Here is a 24,172-nt window from a genome sequence, read left to right as displayed (position 1 = left end):
ATAAATTGTTTCTGACTTATACATCCAAACAGTTTAATTTGTTTTAGTTGACCATATTCAGTGTCCTCCTGTGTGAATTTGGAAGTTTCTTTTGACCGATGTCCTCATATATTAGAATATAAGGAAAATGTATTTTTTTATTCACTCAATTATCTATTTGTTTATAAATTATAACTGAACTATAAATATTTTTGTTCTTATCACTAATGTTACCTTGACACTAGAATTTTAGAATTCCGTTAACTATTCTGTTAATTCGTAAAAAAGATGGATATTTTTATTACAAAAATATTGACTCTTTTACAAACTTACCATCAAATAAGAAACCGAATTAATATAACCACGTTTCTCAATTTAGATATTCTTGTTAAGTTTTATGATTAACCATTATACAATATCATCATAAACTGTTTTACGGATGTGTTTTGATGACATGATAGATATATATAACTTGAATGTTATATGCTCGGTAATGAACATATATATTTGAATTATTGTGACTTGGGGAAGAAAATAAGTTAAGGTTTTAAATAACTCTAATATATATAATATATTGTGATATTTCTCCTTCAATCAATTTCCAAACTAAGTCTACTCAACTTATTGGAAGAAGTAGTGTGTATTTGTTTTAAGGTGTGATTCAAGATATTGATGTAGAATGATCAAAATGATTCATTAACATGAGGCTAAGCTATAGTGTTGAGGTTCCAAAGTTAATGTGTAAAATTACATCATCTATTTATTCGCCACTGGCAGCTGATTTTAATAACGATAACTAAAACTTATGAAATGCTTATTCAAATACGAATGTAATACTAGTGATTTAAAAAAAATTGTTATGTATTTTAGTGGTAGATTGCTAAAAATATAAATAGTTAGTGACAAAAAAATATTTTTTTATTTATAAACCTTAACGGAATGACAAAAACCACAAACGTCCATAACATGAATAGTAATATTAAGTAAAATAATTGTTTGGTGTCTAAAAAAATAATAGTTGAGTGATAAAAGAATCTATTTTTCTTAATATATCTGAATCACATATTACTATATTATTTTCAAAATTTATTTTTTAAATAGAATTTGAGACTTTAAATTTTATTTTAAAATATTAATTAAATTATAAAACTAAATTTAACATAATTTAACGTCAAGGATGAGTAAGTTTGAAAATATAAGATAAACATTTGATTATAACTATTATGCAGGTTATGATATATAAGTTATGAAAATATTTGAAATTATTAAAATATTTGAATGATATAAACTGTAAGTTATTTATACATTTCAAAAATTTTATTAAAATTTTGTGGTAATTTAGAAAATAACGTGTTACCGTATAAAAGATAAAATCAAAGAAGAAGTTTTTTTTTTGACGAAAGGCGAAAAATTTAATAGATAACTCAAACTCAGCAGAGACAAATCCTAACCCTCAAACTATCAATTACAATCAATCACCTGATTGAGAAACAAAAACTAGGTTAACAATATAATATTTGTTATGTAAATAATACAAGAGAAGTGTATATGATATGAGAGGAGAGAATGTGATAACATCTATGTATTACTTGCACCTTCTCAATACATACAAGTGCCTTTATATAGGCCTTTAAGATACAAATGAAAGGTCAAGAATTTCAAGTATCAATGGGAGAAAACTAAAAGCCAAAGGTCATGGGAGAAATCAAAGAGCCAAAAGTCATCCACATATTTATTTCATAACACTCCCCCTTGGATGACTTGTTTCAACATCATGCCTCGTTAAAACCTTACTAGGAAAAACCCGGTGGGAAAAAACCCTAGTGAAGGAAAAAGAGTACATGAGTTGTACAAAACATATTATCTATATCTCCCCCTCATCACAGCATTAGTTTAGCAAATATCTCGAAGTCTGCACATCCCCGTCATGTGTACTAATTTCTCGAAAGAGTCGCGAGAAGTGCCTTTGCGAGAAAATCTGTTGAATTCCTTTGATCATCATTCTTTGCACGTGATGCTGCCTCGTTGAAAACTTTACCAGGAAAAATCCATGGATAAAGGAAAAGAATGCAGCGTGCATTTGCTCTTCCTTAAAAATTGCCTGCAACAATTAAATTCATAGCAAAAGAAAATCTCCACTATAATTTATTCAACTTTTGATCCCTTATTTCTTTATGCATGCAAAATTAGCTTTAAACTTTATTGAATATATAGGTTGACAGTGATCGAATAAAATTATCATTTTGTACTTCAGAATAACACGCCCTTAGAGCGAGCAATCCCTTAACAATGAACACTAATCGAAAGCGGAGACTTGCTTTAAATAATTATGTCAAAACGTGTATGATAAAACAGGTTGTAGTTTACTTAGCTACGGTACTTCAGGACCGAGAATTTCTTTCAAGTGTTCACAAAAGTTAGTGTACTATCGTGTATTTATAATCCTTTTGGGATTCACATATGACAATATATCATTTATCCAAGAGCAATTCTCCTTTCAATATATACACCAAAAAACACTTTATCACATAATATAACATCAGGTGCAACTCAATTTAATGTTAACTAGAAACACATTCTAGTTTCCATCTGCTCTGGCCAGAGACTTTATGAGTTGTCACCTATAATTTGATATACAATGATAACACGTATTTATCCCGAATCCCTTTTCCATTTGAGAGGGTATAGTTCTCGAGAGTTTGTTATACTGCTTCTGGCAGTTAAGATCCTTCTAGGATGATTATTGTCAAGTGGGTCGTATAAAACTTAAATTGAACCTTCACATATTGCGGGATTATTTCGCAATCAAATAATCATTTCCACCACAAGTACTATTACTCTTCATAACCAACACAAGGTTATCATACAATTATTTGAGCTTTACATTTCTATAATTTCATTTGGTTTTCGCACAAATAATCATTCATATCCCACTGACTTAACACCTTTGGGTGTGTGAAATGCAGTTTCAAAAATTTCTCTGTATTTTTTATAAGAGATAATGATTCGTAGGGCGCACCACTTTCGCAACTTCTGGTGTGAGAGGACTACTGGTCCAAATAATTTTTCTTTATAATTGCCTCAATTATATCATTTATTCTTTGGCCAATTTTATATATATTTTCTAACAGATTCTGCGTCATGATCCTCATTGTTATCAATAACCTCAAGTTCTATAAATATCATCGACGTCGATTCGATTTATGGTTCCACTTTATTCTGGACAAAACATAATATATCGAGATCTCAATAGTTTTCATTACTTTTATTTTCTCTAATCTGTCATGTCTATAATCTCTTTAAGAGATCTGTCAATATAATCTCTTCTGGAGATCTTTCAAAAATTATTGATTTATCAATTTAGCCATCATCAATTATTGCTCCTTTCACCTTTTTGTATAAGATATGGAACCAACTTGTCTATCACGCTTCAGGCATTCTTTAGACATAGTAGTTTCTTGAGGTTTTCCTTGTGCGACATTTATATCATAGGAGCATATGTAGCCGGTGTTTACGACATAGTCACTATTTTCTGGTCATCAAAATGAATTATCTTATGAACTTCTGGTTCATATTCTTTATTTTGAGGATCAAGATGAGGCAATGATAACTCATTCTCATATTTCTATTTTCACCGGCTATTTATTTTCTCCCCCTGATTTTGGGAAAACAAACTCATTAAATCAAGTCATAACAAATAAATATTGATGATTCCAAATGCACTCATATGTAATATATATCCAATTGAGGAATCGATCTTACTAACGTGGTGGAAAATCTGTGATGACCAAATAATTTATTTAAATGGGGAGAGATTATGAAAATTTGTTTATATGATGATGCGAATCGATAAATATGTGATACAAAATAATCAGTAATTTTTATGGATGGATATACTCATTATGAGATGCACCAGCATTATAAATATATATTCTAAATAATGAATCTCGCATACTTCAGGCTGCGAGTTGATAATAACTTTGTATACAACCATATATTTCACAAAATATCTCACTTTTCAACAATATGATATTTTTTATCTCATGCCATATCTTCATTAATTTATTCTCAAAGATGATAAATCACAATTATATCCTTGCTGGTGATCAATTTTCCCTTATAAGCAAATAATATATGTGTCACTGATAAGAAGAAGAATCTACAAGTTCTTCAACAAAAGTCCATATAAAATATCAATCATTATTCGCACCTTTATTTAATTGAGGTGGCTTAGCTAGTCAGGCCAAACTGTAAACTTATAAGTAAACTTCTGGTTTACTTCAAAATCAATTTCAATTATGCTTATTATAAATTAGTGGATGATAAAAATACTTTTAGTGTCATGAAATAGACTCGATATTTAAAGGCACTTGATATCTCAATGCAATAAATTATATAAATTTCGTTCTTCAATATTCTTGGGAGAGAATAATTGCATCAATACTATACATGCTCTTCTGGAGTAACATTCGAGAGCCTTATACATGCTCTTCCGGAGCTTTATACTTTCTCTTCCCGAATCTTATATTTAGAAAAACTATAATGAGGCATCCAATATAATCCTCCCTTTTGGATGACTCATTTTAGATATGAAGTATTGATACTAGTCATCTTTATATCAATCAAGAGAAATATTTCTTATACACATAATAAGAATATGACTTAAAGTATTTGTAATGTCATGACCATTGCTACTATCATGGTTGATATCCTCTAAATTTTTAATATTGTCACATTATGGTGCGATGTCATTTGTTGCAATACATAATACTTTTATCAATAATTCAAATTTAGTAAATCACATTTAGTCACGATATCAACTCATGAATTTAACAATCCAGATATTTCATCAATTTCATAATACTGTATCTACGGGATACAATATAATATTTATTCAATTAAAATCTATTATATCCAAATATTATACTATTCTTTATATAGAACCATCCTTCAGGGATATTATATCATCTAGGATAAACTCCTGATTTGAATATTATTCTACTATATCACTCTTCTGGAATGTAATCAAGTGTTTAAACACACAACATTTTATAGACCTCGCTCAAAATTATATTTATGAAAAATATGATTAATATCCATTAGAAATTTCACAAAAATTAAACACAACGTTAATGTGTGATGATAAAAGAATTTTATTATGACAACTTCTGGTTGTTATTACGTGCAACTACTAGGTGCAATCATATACAATCAATCTATTAAAAACAACGTCAAATAGGTGTTGTCGATAATACCAACATTATTTAACTTATGGTAAAAAAAAACACTTTTACCAACGCTAATTTTAAATCAACTATAAATATAAGGCAAGTAGTGATATTAACATACTATCAATTATCAAGAATTTCACATGGAGATCACATAATGTCACTTATTTGAACTTTGAATCATGCATATGTAATATTCTTTAATATGTGAGCAAGACAACTTAATACAAGTGACATAGTGTGTGCACATAAGCCATCTCAATCAAACCATAATATAAAAAGTTTAGACTATCTCAAATTTTGGGGTGTCCTCGAAATAGAAAGATTAAATATGGATAAGCAAAGATCTGTGTAGCATATATTTATCTGAGATACATTGGTAAAGACTAGAGAGGTGAGGTCATACATAATGTATATAGATAAGAATGATATGGAATTTTTATCTCTCTCATAGAAAAATTAGCCAAGTCATTAATAAAGCTTACTATCAATTTAAACTCATATGAAATAGATAATGACTTGAGAACAATCATTTGTTAGGATAAAATGGAGCATATATGACTCATGACTTTTTAAAGAGTAGGACGACTTACTATCTATTAATCATGTACAACTTTTGGATTAGTGAGTCACTAATAACTTATGATTTTATTTGTAAAAATAAGTATCTCACAAATATTCGATTAATGCATAATACAAACATTCTAACATGTGCGAAAGGTATAATGGTAGAGTTAACAGATTTATGTAAATGTGTCACAAGATGTCTCATTCAAATCACAAAAATCACATAAATCAATCTAGCATAAATCATTCTTGTAGAATTAATCAATTCTAACATATTTTGTGCATAATCATTTCTTGTTGAATTATTTTAACATAAATCACACCAATTATAAAAAATTGCAGGAGTTCTACCAAGGTATAATAAGAAACACACATATACAAGTTTATATCTAAATAATATGATCATCATTAAAATTTTAAACTTTCGCGAAGATGCATCACCAATAAAATTACATGTATTGAACTCAAAGCATTATCATATTCCAGGAATAACACAAGGTACATTAATAACATCATATTTTACCAAGCATGAAAAAGACAATATGTAATATCCAAAATAATCTACAAGAAAAGATGCAAATCGCAAAAGTTTTATATAGCTCATTTATATTTGAAAATGCTAAGATTCATCAAAAACAAAGATGTAGCCATCTCACAATAAAATAAATTACAGAATACCAAAATAATATAATATAATATATAATATATGAAGAAGATGATAAAGATGTGTACCTTATAATCTTATAGTCATGGCCGATTTTCAGATTAATCACTCCAAAAACTCTTTACTTTGAAATGAAAGAAGGGAACTCCGATCTTTTGATAATAAGGACAAGTCATACCTTGTACAAGAGCAAACCTTAACCACTTAAATTTGGATACAAACAAACGTTGTAGTGTTGGACTTCTTAACATAAGAAGCGGCATCAAAGTAACAAGAACGAGAGCAAATCGTGCTGATAACGTGTTATGTAAATAATACAAGAGAAGTGTATATGATATGAGAGAAGAGAATGTGATAACATCTATGTATTACTTGCACCTTCTCAATACATACAAGTGCCTTTATATAGGCCTTTAAGATACAAATGAAAGGTCAAGAATTTCAAGTATCAATGGGAGAAAACTAAAAGCCAAAGGTCATGGGAGAAATCAAAGAGCCAAAAGTCATCCACATATTTATTTCATAACAATATTCAAATATTTTAATCCAAAAAGTATTATAATCAGACTCGAGCAATCCAACCTACATCAGATGTGAACATAGTAGAATCAATTGACCTTCACATAAGCACCAGCATGCATTTGTAGCCTAGTGTTCAGAATTATCAGTTACATCAACTTATATTGGATCCACGAAAATGACCCCAAAACATGAACAATTTTATGTCGTAAAAAGTGAGCGCTTGCGATATTTACCACTGTGCCATGTTTGATACAAACCTTATGGATCACCCAAAATATCATGTAAATCCTTTTTAGAAAGTTACCGAGACCCATAACAGAACACACAAAAACATCAAAACAAACATAAAATCCCAAAAAGATGCGTACGACTATGATGACAAGGTGCTCAACAAGAATTAATAATACTGATAAATATAAGAGAAGATGAAAGAGCGAATACGATTAATCAGTAAAGAGGATAAAAATTAAAAAGCGGAGAAGTGACGGTTACGACCCTAATATTGGAGGTCTGACTCTAATAAACCGCAAACGCTAGAGATTTCTTACAAGCCCATGAAAGAAGAAGTTTTAAATTTATAAAAAACTACTTTTTTCAGCTGTTAACTTCTCATTCCGGGACATCTTAAAAATATTTCAACTTTCTTAAGCAAACGATTCAGAACGCGGCCAAAATTCGCGTCAAAAGTTGAAGGGAAATCAGCCCCCAACTCCAAGCTGGGGACGAAAGTAATAATGAGATGAACATCAAGTGGGAAGATATGTATTTTGACCCTACTGATTTACCTAACAATATGTTCATCTCTTAGGGGGACTTTTCTTATGGCTAGCTGCTGTATCTTGCCTGATTTTCCTCGGTCAAGATTATCTCTCACCATACATGTTGTACGATATGTGATAAATGATAAATCTCCCGTTGCATATTTTTAAACGGTGACAACTGGTACACCTACTCGGCCATGCATACGTATAGCTGAACCACTTCATCTGACTAGGACCTATATTTCTTGTTTCAACCACGTTAATTGCCTGGAAACGTTTCAGCGTTTCAGCTTCGATGCGCGTGAAAAATTGCCTGCATGGGCTGAGAGAATAGGGTGACACGGTACAGTATACTAGTAAGAGTTCTGTTGGACATTTAAATTTTGATCGAGACTTTTTCAACTGGTAAGATCACCTATGAGCATTCGTAGTTTCATACTCTATGCTTTGAATAAACTTATGAGCATTTTCTTGCTCTCGCTCTGAGAAACAATAATTTACTTGATTGACTAATTTGTAATGTGAACACCCATTTTAATCCAACTCAACTAGCGTGCATGTATATTCATACTCTTTAAAAAATAAATTAATTAAATTTAATAAAAATAATTTTTATATAGCTATTTGCACATTAAACGTAAGTATTAAAAAAATAGAATAACTACTAATTTAATAAAAAAATATAGTAACATGATTCACTTTATAGTATCTCATTTGCCGGATTTTGATTTTGATTTCTACAGGGTAGGGCTCCCATTCAAGATGGAAACCGTTTCCCCCCACCAATTATCGCATCTTCCGGTCACCGTTTTCTATGGCGTCTTCTGCTCACCGTTTTCTTTCCGTTAATAGTCGCATCTTATACAGACTAGTCACCTCCCAATGGTCGCGTTTTTAAGACTCCCAATGGTCACGTCTTTTAAAATAAGTCATGTGTAAATAATACCACAGGCCTCTAAGCGAGATATACTGGGTCGGTTTGGTTATTCACTTTATATTTGTATGCAGTTGCATTAGTTTTTTATCTATACAGCCGGGGGCACTTCCTTGTTGCCAATATGTTGTTTGCACCAGGTTTTTTAAAAATTTCGATTGGAACAACTGTCAGGGAAGAATGGCATAGAATGGGTTCAAAATCGTGATGCAGCAATAGCATAATCATGATAAATTTTAAAATCTGCATACCAGCAGGAAAGAACACAGCTAGTATAAGATTTATTGACGGAAAAAATAGTTGGTAGAATAAAAATTTTAATCCCATCTAACAGCCGGAAAACTGATGGTTTTGCAACCAGCCAGCACAAATATATGGTTTGAACTGATGCTTTTGTAACTTGGTTCTGACTAACTGAAGAATGTGCTTATGTGCTCATGTCCCTTCTTTTATTTGACAAACTTTAGTAAAAGAAAATGAAAAAATAAAATTATGCCTCTACAGTATTTCACATATTTAATAGTATCTGCTCATCAAATTGTTGTGGAAACTATATTCTGATTGTTTCCATTATTCAGTTCGTGTCAACATAGACAGGCAGATAAACATACAAGCATCAGTGCATGCTACCGAATAGTATCATCTAATACTTTACCATCTGGGTGTACATGAAAATATGAAATAGATAACACTGTGACCACAGAGCAAGAATATATTTACACTTTCTGCCATAGGAGTAGCAAATGCAGACCATGTCATGACACAGAAAGGGCAAATAGCTAACCTCTGTCTTTATATTTCAGCAAGGTGTTTCCTATCATTGTATGACTTTATCCAATCCTCAATCAGCATAATCTCCTTTGCCCTTTGCTCCAACAACCAGTTAGGATCCTCGCTGGTTGCTGCACGCAAATCCAAGTGATGGGCACCTAAAAGCAGTGAAACTTTTAGGACAACAGTATTTCGTAGAGTTAAATGTAAATCCAGCAAAGAGATTCAGAAGTTTTGAGTCACTGCATTAAAAGATACTTTGTTATCATAGAACTTCAATTTTATCGAATGTTGAGTCACCATAATATATTGATCTGCATATGTAGCTTAAAGTGACCTCATTGCAGACGTACAGCGCAGTGTTTAGAAGCCGGCCTACTGACTCATATAGTTACTCTGATCTTTAAAACCCAAGTAAAATTCAACTTTATAAGGCTTTATATTGGAAAAAAATATGCACAGATAGCTGTACTTCTCAATCTTGTGGTGATTGGGATATCGCAAAAGGTAAGACTGTGTTTGCTTGCATTCAATATAATCCCTGACTGCCGATTATTTGCAATTATGTTTTCAGACCTGATCCTGTTATATTTTTCAGACTGTTTCTGATCACCTTCGTCTTTATATTTGAAGGAGAGTTTAATTGCAATATTTCCCTTGGTAATATAAATCCCGTCAAAAAGTGATATTAACTAATATCGCGTAATTTAGTGTAGGCAGGCCAATTGTTTGGGAATCATATATCCCATGAAACAAGAATAACATACACAATAATAATAGGCCGATAGATGCAAGTCAAAAAAAGTAAACCAAGAGGTCTAAGACATAGGGTAATTTCTAAGCTTGTATCATACAAAATACATTGTTACAGTACCTTTCTCCGTGACGAGAGCAACAATACTTTCAGAAATATCCTCCAAAACACTGTCGCGGATATATTGTCAAAATTGTCAACTTTAATACTTTGTAATGGTAAATTGGTAAGAACACACGCCGAATAAAAGAGGCTGAATAAAGAAAGTACTGAGTAAAAGAGTTTCACCTGCCACCACTCCAAGGATCTAACAGGCCATTTGAGAATATGATGTTACTTCCAAAATTCTTCAGGTCAGCTTTGAAATCCTGCATTATAAATAACATCAAGAGCACATATAAATGAAAGGTGACTTTTTATAGATTTTTTCAATGAAGATAGTAGATACACCTAAAGGAAGTCACCGCAAAAGTAAATTTCTGGATGGCAGTTATTGACGATGGACTCCAACCAGCTTAATTTTAATAAACAATTGATAATAAAATTTAAAAGGATTTTCAGGGAAGTACTTATTAGTAAGTTCCTACTTCCTATTTGTCATGAAAAGAAAACATTTGTTGAATATGTAATAACTTTATGTAAATGGCATAGAATATAATATATAAGATAGCAGATACCTATTTTATAGTAATTACACCTGGTTGAACTAACTGATAATTTCATTTTCAGTGTCAAATGATACAATAATTCTAAGTAATATCCTATTTTTATAGTCGAGATACTCATAAGCCATGACTAATTCATAGACTATGAATTCAAACTTGTATAACCCTCTTGTTTTGCATATGTTTAGAACTTATTACCATCATATAAACTTTTAAAATGAACACAGATAACATAGAAGAGCTAATATAGACTTTGGCATATCAGAAAATGCAAAATGCAATTTAATTTTCTTAATTAGAAAGAAGGTAGAGAAAACAATATAAAAAAATTACAGTCCTAGACTGCATCTGATGTCTAATTCTGTATTGGACTTAAAATGCTAACCCAAGGCTGCACGTCCAGACAATGGCCAGCTGAGGTATTATTTTCCTAATGATCACCCAAATTTCCCACCTCCTTGGATTCAAAAGATATTGATAGGGGGAATATTGATCAATAATATACTTTTTGACACCCTACAACAAATATTACAGAATTTGAAATTTAGCCATGATATTCCCCTTCATTTAGTTTGAATATTACTGTTTTATTCTACCCATTCTATCACCTACATTTTGGAAATTGTTAGGGAAGTAAAAAAATTCTATGCAGAATAAAAATGTTTTCTCTGAGAGAGAGAGCCAAGAATCAACAAGCTATAGACTGATCTGGCATCTCAACTGTAGCTAGTGTACACTTGGGTGATGACGGATGAGGAAAGGAAGTGACAGTAAATATTATTATTAGTTTATGTGTATCTAGTTTAGAGAGAATTAAATTATTTCTTTATATGGTTTATGTGGGGGTAGGGTTAATAGTTTATTAATTATTATGTAGGTTATTATGCATAAGCCTAATTTTTTATGAGCCTTTGTCCATTACATCTCCAACAGATTAGCTATATGATTTCCTAAGCTATAATATTGAGGAATATGCTACAAAACATCACTCCAACGGAGTCGTAACTATTCCCCAAAAAGTTAGGATCCCTCTTTCATTCCTCAACTATAGGTAACGGTTAACCATTCCTCTTTTTTTTTTTAATATTTAAGTATTCACTTCCCACCTTTTCCACACTCTTTCCCACATTTTTTTTACATTTTTATTCCTAAATGAATTTTGAATCAATATATATATATAAAGGAGGATGCGGGCGTCTCTAGAATTGCTCCATTCAGCCTTCTAATTTTTCTTAAATTTCAGATAAAAACTATAGTTATAATTCAAAAAATCAGGTTCAAGAATTCTAAAAGTAATACAATTCTTTTTTTATTGAATTCTAAAGATGATGCAATTCTTTTCTTATTTAGTATTTCTTATTGAATTCTAAAGATGATACAATTCTTTTCTTATTTAGTAATCTTAAAAGAAATATGATTGTATTTATTCAAACTAATAATAATATATAAAATATAATTTATATCTAAAGTTTGTAAGGTAATATGTACAATTCTTATTTTCGATAAGATATATAGAACATGTAGTCGAAATTTATATTATAAAATTTTATTTTTGATAGAATATATAGAAGAATAATATAATACTAGGTCCGTAATCACAACTGTTTAAGAGTCTAAATAGTAGACACAAATAATAAATTAGAGAACATGATATGTTCGAATCATAAAATTTATTAACTCAACGTGTCTAGAATTATTGAATTTAGTCTTATAAATTTCTTAATTAAAAATAAAATTATAACCTAAAAATCAGGTTAAAAAATACAATTCTTATTTTCAAAAGTTATAAAACTTAGAGTCTTATTTTATTAAAAATTCAGTCTTATATTTTTCTTGAATTTTGAATAAAAAATAAAATTATAATCCAAAAAATCAAGTTCAAGGATCTTATAGGGAATACAATTCTTTTTTTTATTGGACTCTACAAATAATAGAATTATTTTCTTATAATTTTCTTAAATTTCAAATAGAATATATAATTATAATTTGAAAAATCAAGTTCAAGGATTCCAAAAGTTAATACAATTCTTTTTTTTTAGATTCTAAAGGTCATACAATTCTTTTCTTATTTAGGAATGCTAAAAAGAATAGGATTATATTTATTTAAATTAACAATCATAGATAAAATACAATTTATATTTAAGATTTGTAAGGTAATACGTACAATTTCTATATTCGATTAAGTCTTATAATTTTTTTAAATTTTGAATAGAATATAAAGGATCGTAAAGATAATAATCATTAAAAAACTAATAGCAACAAAATTAGAACCATAAAAGAATAATAAATTTTAACTAATAAATAGGAATCAAAAAATAAAAATAATTAACAAATAAAATAATATATATAAAATAGGAATCATATATTGATTTTATGATAATGTAAATGATTATTGATTAGTATTTTGTTTGACGGGCACGGGAGGCGGCCCAAACTAATTTTTATCTAAAGAATAATAAATTTTCTATTAGTATTATGTTTTACGGGAAAGTGGCTGAAATAATTTCTAATCTATGTTATAATATTTTTTTTTTGGTTAAAATGGGACCACGGTTCAAAATACTTTTTATCCAATTATAATCTTTAATTTTATCATAATTAGAATAATTTTTATTAGTATTGTATTTGACAGTAAGGCGACTCAAACTAATATATAAATTATAATGTTTTCTTATTAGTATTGTGTTTGATAAGAGAGCGGCTCAAACTAATTTTGATCTAAATTTTAATATTTATTTTTATCGTAAAAATAATAATTATGGATTAATATTGTCTTTGACGGGAGGAGGGTTCGAACTAATTTTATTATTAGTATTGTGTTTGACAGGATGGTCACGTAAACAAATTTTTATACCAATTATAATATTTTTCATTCGTGATATGTTTAATAGGAAGATGACTCAAAATATTTTTTATACTATTATAATACTGATTCATATTAAAATTTACTACGCCGCCGCGAAGCGCGGCTTTTTTCACTAGTTTAATACTATAATAATACTAGACAACACAAATAAGGACAGTTGTTGGAATTGTCACGTGTCTCAACTTACTAGAAATTGAATTTTTTATTATATCTTTAGAGGAACCCACTAGGATACTTATAAAGATGCTCTTAGGATAATTTATGAGGGTTCTCTCTTCCGTATATAAGCATTGTAAATTGTAATCCCCTCATATTTTATTAGACTTGATTTTTTTTGATCGTTATTGTATGCTAAACTGGGCCTCTTTTCATGGGTTCCGATTCGTTACTTTTCTTCCTTTTACAGTTAGGAATCCCTTGAGGTAGTGGGTTTTCTGCAGTTCATCCACCCAATTTTATCTTTTTTTTATTGTTTTGTTATAAGAATCGCTCTTTTAATAAGTTGTCTCACATCATTGGGCATCAAACAAAAGCTTTATGAGAGAAAAAAAAAATAGTGTCATGATCTATTATTCTGCTCTCACTAATATTTACAAAAAAGGCAAATATCTTACATGTCCACCAAATTCTGTTGTAATCCATGTAGGCCTCGGCGTGACTTTAAAATCTTCCCAGCACCCCTCTTTGTACTCAGTGTAGTTGTAATAAAACTCAGGAAACATACTAGAGTACCTGTTGCTTGACATTGGCATAACCATCTCAGTGCATGCCTGTAAAACATAACCAAAGACATATTTAGAGATCTTGCAGATGTATTGAGTATAATTCTTATTGGATACTTCTGCACCATAATAATTAGAAGAAGAAAATTGAAGAAAATAAAACACATAAACACTGTGTGGTGCTATTTTTGGACCTGCCAGTTCCAACCATTCTCGCCATGAGGGTCATCATCCAGGTTAAAACAGTCGACTGATCCAGTATAATTATAATAGACATTTAATCCTTCAAAGATGCACTCCAAAACACCAGTACCATAGGGACAGCTGTCAATTTTTCTGCAAACCTGATAGAAAATGATAAAACACTGAGACTTGTAAGGACTGCCGGTAGAATTTATGAGTGCGGATAAGAGAATTGTCAAATCTGATAATCAAGAGGAAATTTTTTATAATTTTATAGAGGCTAAAAGAAAATCTTTGTGAATGAATTTTAAAGCTTAAAATTCTATACTTGTCTGAACAGGAATTGTTCACATAATTACATTACTAATTACGTTACAGATAATCAGGTTCCAGAAGAAGCTCAAATGAGTTGACAACTATATGTCACACTACTGGAACAAATGTGCTGTGCCAAGTATACCCCTTTTGCCGGCTTATGGAACGAAAAACTCCTACGCTGCGGAAGGATTTTATCACTCTTTATTATTGAAACTACATGGCTATTATCAAAACAAAGTGTGGCCTCATCTTGCACCCATCATGAAGACGAGGAATAGTCATGTTGTCGGAGTTTATGTATCTTTGTATTAAAAGTCTATTTGTCGGATCAATTGAAATCCCCATTTGATATTCGATTAAAAAGTTCCAAACTCCAAAACTAACTAAAATTGATAAAGTTTGTTTGCAAACAAATTTTGTACAGTTAGTTTTATTCAGTCTCTATCCAAGACATAAATACTCTGTTATTTTTTCAGATTAATGACCACAGACCTAATCACCTAACCCAGTTTTGATTTATACTAGACAACATTACTATCATACTTTATAACATATGGGTTTTTTCATAATCCAAAGCTATCCACAGTTTCTATAGGCTATGACATCTCAAGAACCTGAAAAGCCACAACTACATATACTCAAGCAACCTAACTTGCTCACTTATATTATATTTAAAGCTGATTATCCCATGTCATGTGCCAAGACTTTATAACTTTTAGTTTGAATTCATATGATGCATTTGTATTAATATCGCATTGTTTGGCCCCTAGCCCAAAGGCCAAGGAAGGAGGCACATGCTAAAGGGGCTATAAATAGGGAATAAAAACATCTTGGAAAAGGGTTGGAAAGTATGAGTAGAAACCCCCTTGTAATAGTTAGAGATTATTAGTGAGATTGTAATCCCACTTCATCTCAACACATATCTTTTGAAATATTTTATTGTAATTTGCCAATCAAAAACTTTTGTCAATAACCTTTTGAGGATTTTTTTCTTCTAAAGTCCGGTCCATCCCAGAAAATTATTATTCTTCTTTGAGGATTTTTTAAATGGTTAAACATATACATAATAATAGCTGATGACCTCCTCATTACGGTTGGTCCTCATATGTTCTAATATGATATATATATATATATATATATATATATATATATATATATATATATATTATAGATGTAGGCAAATAGAATTCTAATTCTGTCACGGTTTATACCAACAATGACCTAAGATTCTCGACAACTAAAATCCCTGTACTAAAGTACTCTTATTTTATATAGGATAGGATGATTTTTTCCCAAAACAATCTGTCCCGAGAATCATAATGCTTCTTTTAATAAAGGAATCCTGAATCTGCGGTATGCTTGTTTAGGGTTTTTGTTTTTTCAAGCACTAGAAATGAGGTCTCAGTCCTTCAAAAATGATTGACCTACACTGATAAAAGGATTTATCATACACTAAACAATTGTGCTGTTTAGTTGGGCTTATAAGTCAAAAACAGCTTATTCGCACTATTTGTTTAAAGAACTTATAAGTCAACTTCCAACTTAGAAGCCCGAATCTGAGAAGTTGAAAACGCTAGCTTTTTAGTGACTTATTTTTATTTTTGAAATATGATTTTACAAAAATGTAATAACAAACCACTTTAAAGATAATTTACAATATTTTATTATTATATTAAAAAAATTTATACCCAATAAGTTGTGAATACAAAAAAAATATCCAAACATATAAATTAAAAGTTACTTTTCACTTATAAACAACTTTTCACCGATAAGCAATAAGCACTTTTTTAAAATTAAACCAAACAGCCAAATGAAATATCAAATTAAGACAACTTTAATATTTCAGTCACTGGCACCTTTAATCATAGTCCAAGGACCTTGCCAACTTGAAGTCTAATTGGCTGTGTCAGGCCCGGTCCTGAGGGTAGGCCAAAGGGGCAATGGCCTAGGGCCCAAGACTAAGGAGGGGCCCCAAAAATTTTAAGTTATTTAATTATGTTACTTTTTTTTGTCAAAAAAATTATTATTTTCATTTATATTATTATTTTTAAGATAGAAAATATTCAAATTATTTTTGTCAAAATAATTCTTATTTTTAAGTTATTTAATTATATTATTATTTGTAAGATAGAGTATATTAAAATTGATTGACAAAATAATTAAATTAATAAATAAAAAAATGAAAGAAAATATTTGAAAGGCAATAGAACTGAAGAATACAACAGATACCTCACAGGCTCACACGTACACACCCAAATACCAACAGCTCTCTCTCTGTTCGTCTCTTCTTCTCCCCTCATCTCCTCCCTTCTGTCTCCATTAAATCCAAATACTTCCCAAGAAAAACAAGCCGTTGTAACCATTAAATCTCTTGGAATCTTCATCTATTCTTAACTATGACAACTATTTCTTTCTACAATTTAAATAGAGATAAATTGCAGTTGGAAGGTGCATCACTTATCATCTATGAATTGAAGTTATTTATAGATTCTGCAATTGATAAATCAAGGGTTCCTTGGTCTCGAAAATCTTATTATTGGAGACTTGGAGTTGCTTTACCGAACGGTGGTTGATTGATTACTACTCTGCTGGACGGTTCAGAGCTTCAAGCCTGGAGCTTCAATCTTGCAATTGGCTACTTGCACATATGATATTAATCAAGATGTTATCATTTCATCCCTAATTTTTGTGTCATTTGATTTAAGTATCTAATTTACTTGTTTTATGCTATGTTTGCCTAAAAAACATTTATCTGGAAGTGCAAAAAGGAAAAAGAGGAAACTTGAGGAAAATTTTGTAAAATCACAACATGGTGCTATTGATAGGTTTGTTGTTAGAAATGTGGCTGATGAAGATTTAGGCTCCCCAGCTGAAAATTTGCATGATAATATTAATGATATTAATGGACTTAGTGGTCCAAATGAGTCTACTGGTGTGCAAAATGAGCCTAACTTGTCAAATGATGTGCCAAATATATCTATTAATGTAGAGGCACAGGCAGAGCAAACTATTCCTACTGAGCAGGAAGAAGAATTTTCCTTTGTGAATGTTTATGATCCTAGGAATTGGGCAAATCTTGATAATAAAACAAGAGACATGATAGTTGAAAAGGGGCCTATTAGAGAACTAAACCTTGAGTTTCCTCTTGATGATAATAATAGGCATTTTTCATATGCTTACTATTCTAGGAAGTTAAAAAATGGTGAGATTAGTGACTGAAAATGGTTGATTTATTCTAAACATGTTGACAAAGTTTTTTGTTTTTGCTTCAAGTTGTTTAAATCTATTAATAACAAAAGTTTATTAGCGAGTGAAGGTTTAAGTGATTGGAAGCATATTAGTGAGAGGCTGAGACAACATGAAAATAGTACTGAACATATGAAAAATATGTTTACTTGGAATGAAATGAGGGTGCGGCTAGATAAGAATGAAACAATTGATAAAGATTTGCAAGAAGCGATTACGAAAGAGAAAGATCGATGGAGGCAAGTGTTGCTTAGAGTATTTTCTGCTGTGAAGTGTCTTGCTACTCATAACTTGGCATTTAGAGGATCTAATGAAAAACTATATCAAGATAGTAATGGTAAATTTCTAGGATTGATCGAAATGATAGCAGAATTTGATGTGATAATGCAAGATCATGTTAGACGCATTCAAAATCGTGAAATTCATTATAATTATCTTGGATATAATATTCAGAATGATTAATTTCCCTTTTGGCCCATAGTGTGAAAAGTTCTATAGTTAAAATCATGGAAACAAGGAACGGGGGACGTGACCACGTATCGCGACCCGGTTCGTTCGTCCCCGATCCCGGAACAAACGCAACCGGAGATGTCGCCGGTCGCGATCGGAAACGCCGGCAGCAGCGATTCCGGCGAGGCGGCGACTAAATCCGGCGTTATTTCATATTCATACCATACCAAAGTTAAAATAAAGAAGAAAAGGGCAGGTATGAACAATGTTAGGAGATTTCTAATCATGTGAAGAAGATGATGGAGAGAAGAAGATGGAGGAAGGAAAGAGAAAGATAGGGGAAGGGAAGATGATAAAGGCAAGTGGGGGCAGATGCCTCGATTTAAGGGTCTTTAATGTTTTATATATATATATATATGATATATTTGTACTGATTTCTGATGTGATTGCGAGTTGTAATTTAAGTGCTGAAATTATTACGCTTAACATTTTAATGATGAGTAATTCAGTTTTTTGTTTTAATTTTTATTTCATTTTGAAAATAGTTATCGCGAACTTTCCCTAATTTTTATCAAATATATAAGAATTACATAAATAATAATTGTATTTTTCATAAAAATTAAAAATTAAACAGTAAAAATTAACTTTATTTTTGATTTTCATAATTGCAATAAATCATAAGAAGGTAAGAATTTTAAATATGGAAATGATTTGTTAATTTGTTGGTGTCTATTTTTTTAAAAGCATCAGAACCTTCACTATATATAAAAATCCACGAGTCTATGAAATCATAGTTTGAAGTATCTCATGCACTTCAATGATATAATAGTATAATCAAATTTAATTTAAGAATATATCGTACGTTCCCTCGTACCCCTGCGTTCCCTCGTACCCGTACGTTCCATCGTTCCGGAAACGTTCAAGGTAGCCTTCCACGTTCCCGATTTCGTACCGCGTTTCGCATCGAACCCCGTCCCATGTAACCATGGTTAAAATTATTCAAGCGACAAAGTATTTTTCCATAATTCTTGATTGTACTCCCGATATTGCTCATCAAGAACAAATGACTCTAATAGTACGATGTGTGAATATTTCGACCCAAAAAATAAAAATTGAGGAGTACTTCTTAGAATTTTTACAAGTGGATGATACATCGGGATTAGGACTTTTTATTGAATTACAAAATGTTTTAAAGTCTCTTGATCTTAACATTGATGATATAAGGGGTCAAGGTTATGATAATGGCTCCAATATGAAAGGGAAGCACCAAGGTGTCCAAAAGCGTTTACTTGAAATAAATCCAACAGCATTATATATGCCTTGTGCTAGTCATAGTTTAAATCATGCTCTTAGTGACATGGCACATTCTTGCACTAGAGCTGTTTCTTTCTTTGGAATTGTTCAACGCCTATATACTTTATTTTCTGGTTCTACAAAAAGATGGAAAATTCTGCTTGATAATGTTCCTGGACTTACTTTGAAAAGTTTATCTAATACTCGTTGGGAGAGTCGAATTAAAAGTGTAAAACCTATTAGATTTCAGGCTCCCCAACTTAGATTGGCTTTGACAGCTTTATATGATTCTTGTGGTAATGATGCAAAATCAAAAAGTGAAGCAGAGTGTTTGTTTAATGCACTGGGCAGTTTTGAGTTTTTGATTGGTATGACTATTTGGTATGAAATTTTGTTTGTTATAAATAAGGTAAGTAAGAAATTACAGTCTAAGTCCATGTGTCTGGACACGACCATAGAAGAGGTTAAAGGCATGCTGTTATATTTTGAAAAGTTTAGGGAAGAAGGCTTTGCTTCTAGTATAAATATTGCGAAAACTATTGCAATTGAAATGGAAGTAGAGCCTACTCTTCCTGCAAAACGCCGTGTTATTCGAAAAAAGCATTTTGATGAAAATACTCAAGAGGATGAACTATGTCAATCACCTGAAGAGTTATTCAGACTTGAATATTTTATGGTGGTTGTTGATATGGCAATTACTTCTTTGCAAAGTAGATTTGAGCAACTAAAAATTTTTGAAAATTTATTTGGTTTTTTGTTTGATTTTGACAAGTTAAAGTCGCTGGCTGAGAATGAATTGAGAGAATGCTGTGTTACTTTTCACTCTGCCTTTTCTTATGGTGACTCATCGGATGTTGATTTAAATTATTTGTACTCCGAACTTAAAGTATTACAATCTACTTTGCCAGATAAACTAATGTCAGCCACTGAAATTCTTGAGTTTGTTATATCTGCAGATTGCTATCCAAATGCTTTAATCGCTTATAGAATCTTTTTAACAGTTCCAGTGACCGTGGCATCAGCGGAAAGAAGTTTTTCGAAGTTAAAGTTGATAAAAACCTACTTGAGGTCTTCAATGTCACAAGAACGGCTAAATGGTCTTGCTATTTTATTAATCAAAAAGAAACTTCTGGAACATATCGACTCCGATATTATCATCAATGATTTTGCATCTCAGAAAGCTCGTAGAGCTCATTTTTTATGAATTGTTGGATTGTGTATTATATCATTACTTATAAATTGTTTGGAACTTTTTTTGTAATACATTTTGGTAAAAATTTGATTATTTGAATATTTTCAAATTTTTTAAAGAGGGCCCCTATTTTTTTTGGCCTAGGGCCCCCGAAAGTTCAGGATCGGGCCTGGGCTGTGTAGAAGTAGGCAGATCATACCTCATTACAAAATAAGATACATAAATCTCAGAACTCAAACTACAGGGGATTCTATCGTAGCATGGTTTGAAACTAACAAAAAAATTGCATGCTCTTAAGCCTAACATCCAAAAGTTGAAAATATTATTAACAGCCTGAACATCTAAAAGTTTGAATATTCCAAAAGGATTGTGAATGAAAAAGTCGCAATAACCTCCCTTTAAAATCAAGTAGATCCATGTAAGTGTTTTAAAGATGTGGGACATAGGTACAAATTATAAACTCTGAATATACATAATGAGGCAATGTAGGAATAATCCCAACGTACCTCCTTTATGGGATCTCCTGGTAGTGGCATCAAAAACTCTGTAGGATAAGGGTAGTTTGCCATAGCCAAAGATGTATAAGCAGAGTCCCACCAGTTAGACAAATCTACAGAACTGTTTAGTTTCCTGTGATACATCCATAGAGGATTAGAATCAATAACCATAATTGGTAACCTGAAAACACATCTACAGGAAGCTAAAAACGATGATGATAGTGATAATGAGGATGAGGATGATAAATAGACAAGAGAAAAATAGCTTTCACATTCACATGTTCTTACTGACACAAGTGGAAAGTTTTGGTAAGTTGCAGTAGCCCATCTTCCTTATGAACCTCAGATAATAATGCATCCCATGACGTCTTTATAGTGTTAAAACAGCTTCTACTTTCATGCTGTCAAGAGAAAAGGTACAAGTTACAAACCATAACATGTTAATACAATGTACAGTGTCACTAATAGGTGAAAGAAAACGCACTCTAAAGACATTTGAGACAATATCATAAAATGTTTCTGGTGGAACAATATCTTCAAACTGAAGTACGGGTGCTGATGAAGCTAAAGCACCAACGGAAAGATGAGGATACTTGAGTCTCATCCATGCTGCTAACACTGTTTTTGTCAAAAAAGCAAAGAAATTAACTTAGCGAACAGACAAGAAAAATGATCCGTTCAGACTTGCATATCATAAAAACTAAATAATGCACATTGCAAAAAGGATTAATTAGTATCTTTAGTATCTTACTTCCACCATATGATCCACCAAACAACACCACAGGACAAGCCTCAGCAGACAAATTCTTCTTGAGGTCTGTAAGCAATATTGCATAATCCGCAAGTGCTTGTTCAGCTGTTAGATAGGATAAAGTAGAAGCATTTCTGTATGCTTCACTGGTACTTCCGTGAGGCATAGACTCCCCATAGTATCGATGCTGCCCATAAGTTTGTCAAATTCAGTAATTTTAATTTATGGACCAGATATTGTACTTTATAAAATTGCAACCATAGTATCTCCCTCCCTCTCGGCCTCTTGTCTCCCACTCGCATTTGCCTCCCCCCCCCCCCCCCTCCCTCCCTCTCCCCCTCTCTCTCTCTCCTCTTCCCTCTTTCCCTCCTTCCCTCACTCCCATTTGCTTCGACTGATGCTCAAACCCTTGGCCCTCGGTAAATAAGGACGAGTGACAGACGATGAGTAACTTGTAGCACTAACATTTAACATTTTCTCAAACGAATCAACATTTTTCTGTTTTCAATCAAATTTACAACTAGGAACAATAGAAAACAAACACATTTACAATAAAATCTCTATAAATCAATACTCACAGCAGAATTTTATCAATTTTTCACTAATAGTAACAAACCAAAGAATGTATAATTTGATAGTTTAGTTCACCTCGGGGAAGACAACCAAGGCGCCAAAGCGAGGCGCGAGCTCCCAAACAAAGCCAGTATTCTCAGCAAACCAATCAATGTACCCTTCATTACCACAGTAAAAGAATATGGGCCCCGCTTTTTCTGGTCCCACCCAATGTTCGAAGCTAATAAGATACCGTTGCCGAAACTTAGGAAGATCCGCGAAGCTGAAGTGATCGAGATTCTGATCAAAGTATCGGGTTTCGTATTTGTAGTTTTTGAGAAGAGGTTTGGTGGGCTTTGAGAATCGGCCCAGCAATCGGGGTGAGCGTCTGGTGGATTTTAGTGGAAGCCCATTTGATGATTGGAATGAGAGTATGAGGAGGAGAAGGAGAGAGATGAAGTGGTGAAACGATAGTAGCTTCTTCGCCATGTTAGTGGAACAAGTCTAGGAAGAAGAAGCACAGTGACTCAGTGAGTGAGCGTTTCTGTTCTTGATTTACTGCGTGGTTATTTTATTTTCTTTTTTTGCTAAGTTTTACTTGTGTTTTTTATAAATCAAATATTACTTTTAGTGACTTTCTACTTCTGAATTTATGCTGATTTGCTATTTAAAAAAGAAGTTCACTCTGCGTAGCAAATTCAAAACATAGCATGATAATTTCATTTGCAAGTCAGGGATGGAAATCAAATTACGTTATCAAATAGAAAGTAGTGTTATGAAAAGACGTATTTTTATATTATAATTTTCAGTTGATATTTAGGGTTTTTTATATTTTTTACTTTTTGTCAAACGAAATTCGACGAAAATTTGATGAATTAGTAATTAGTAATCTATTGAAAAACAGAATTGTTCATTATTTATATATTTCTGATTTGTGAATGAAATGTTTTCAAATAAAAATGTCTTCAATTGTCTAAATTTTTTGTTTGTGATTATGATGCTTATTAAATAAAAATTCATGTTGTATAAGTATCTCCAATTGCTGACAAATAATATTTAACCACAAGCATTTATATGTAAATATATTTTATTTGTGATTGAAATAATGATCAAGTAAAAAATATTAATGTTAGTTCACATATTTTTTATTTTATTTTAAATGACGATCAAATAAAAATAGTTTCATTCTCTACGTATTTTTTGTGACAGGAGTAATGACAAAGTAAAAATCTTTTATTATTTATATTTTTTTAAAAT

General features: G+C 31.4%; 1 protein-coding gene across 1 annotated transcript; it reads right to left on the bottom strand.

Annotated features, from left to right (window-relative positions):
* Positions 1-9,132: 9,132 nt before the first annotated feature.
* LOC108210767 (uncharacterized) lies at positions 9,133-23,532 on the bottom strand. Its single transcript, XM_017382172.2, has 10 exons — positions 23,012-23,532; positions 22,364-22,550; positions 22,097-22,230; positions 21,901-22,013; positions 21,622-21,745; positions 14,628-14,777; positions 14,326-14,481; positions 10,469-10,548; positions 10,301-10,350; positions 9,133-9,584 (listed from the first exon to the last, which is right to left on the bottom strand). Exons 1-10 carry the CDS (start codon positions 23,402-23,404, stop codon positions 9,448-9,450), a joined length of 1,524 nt encoding a protein of 507 aa, XP_017237661.1. The 5' UTR covers positions 23,405-23,532; the 3' UTR covers positions 9,133-9,447.
* Positions 23,533-24,172: the final 640 nt, after the last annotated feature.

This window comes from Daucus carota, chromosome 3 (assembly GCF_001625215.2).
Source record: "Daucus carota subsp. sativus chromosome 3, DH1 v3.0, whole genome shotgun sequence".
In the NCBI taxonomy this organism is placed as follows: domain Eukaryota; kingdom Viridiplantae; phylum Streptophyta; class Magnoliopsida; order Apiales; family Apiaceae; genus Daucus; species Daucus carota.
Note: the sequence above shows the minus strand (reverse complement) of the source record. Positions and strands in the feature narration are given on the sequence as shown.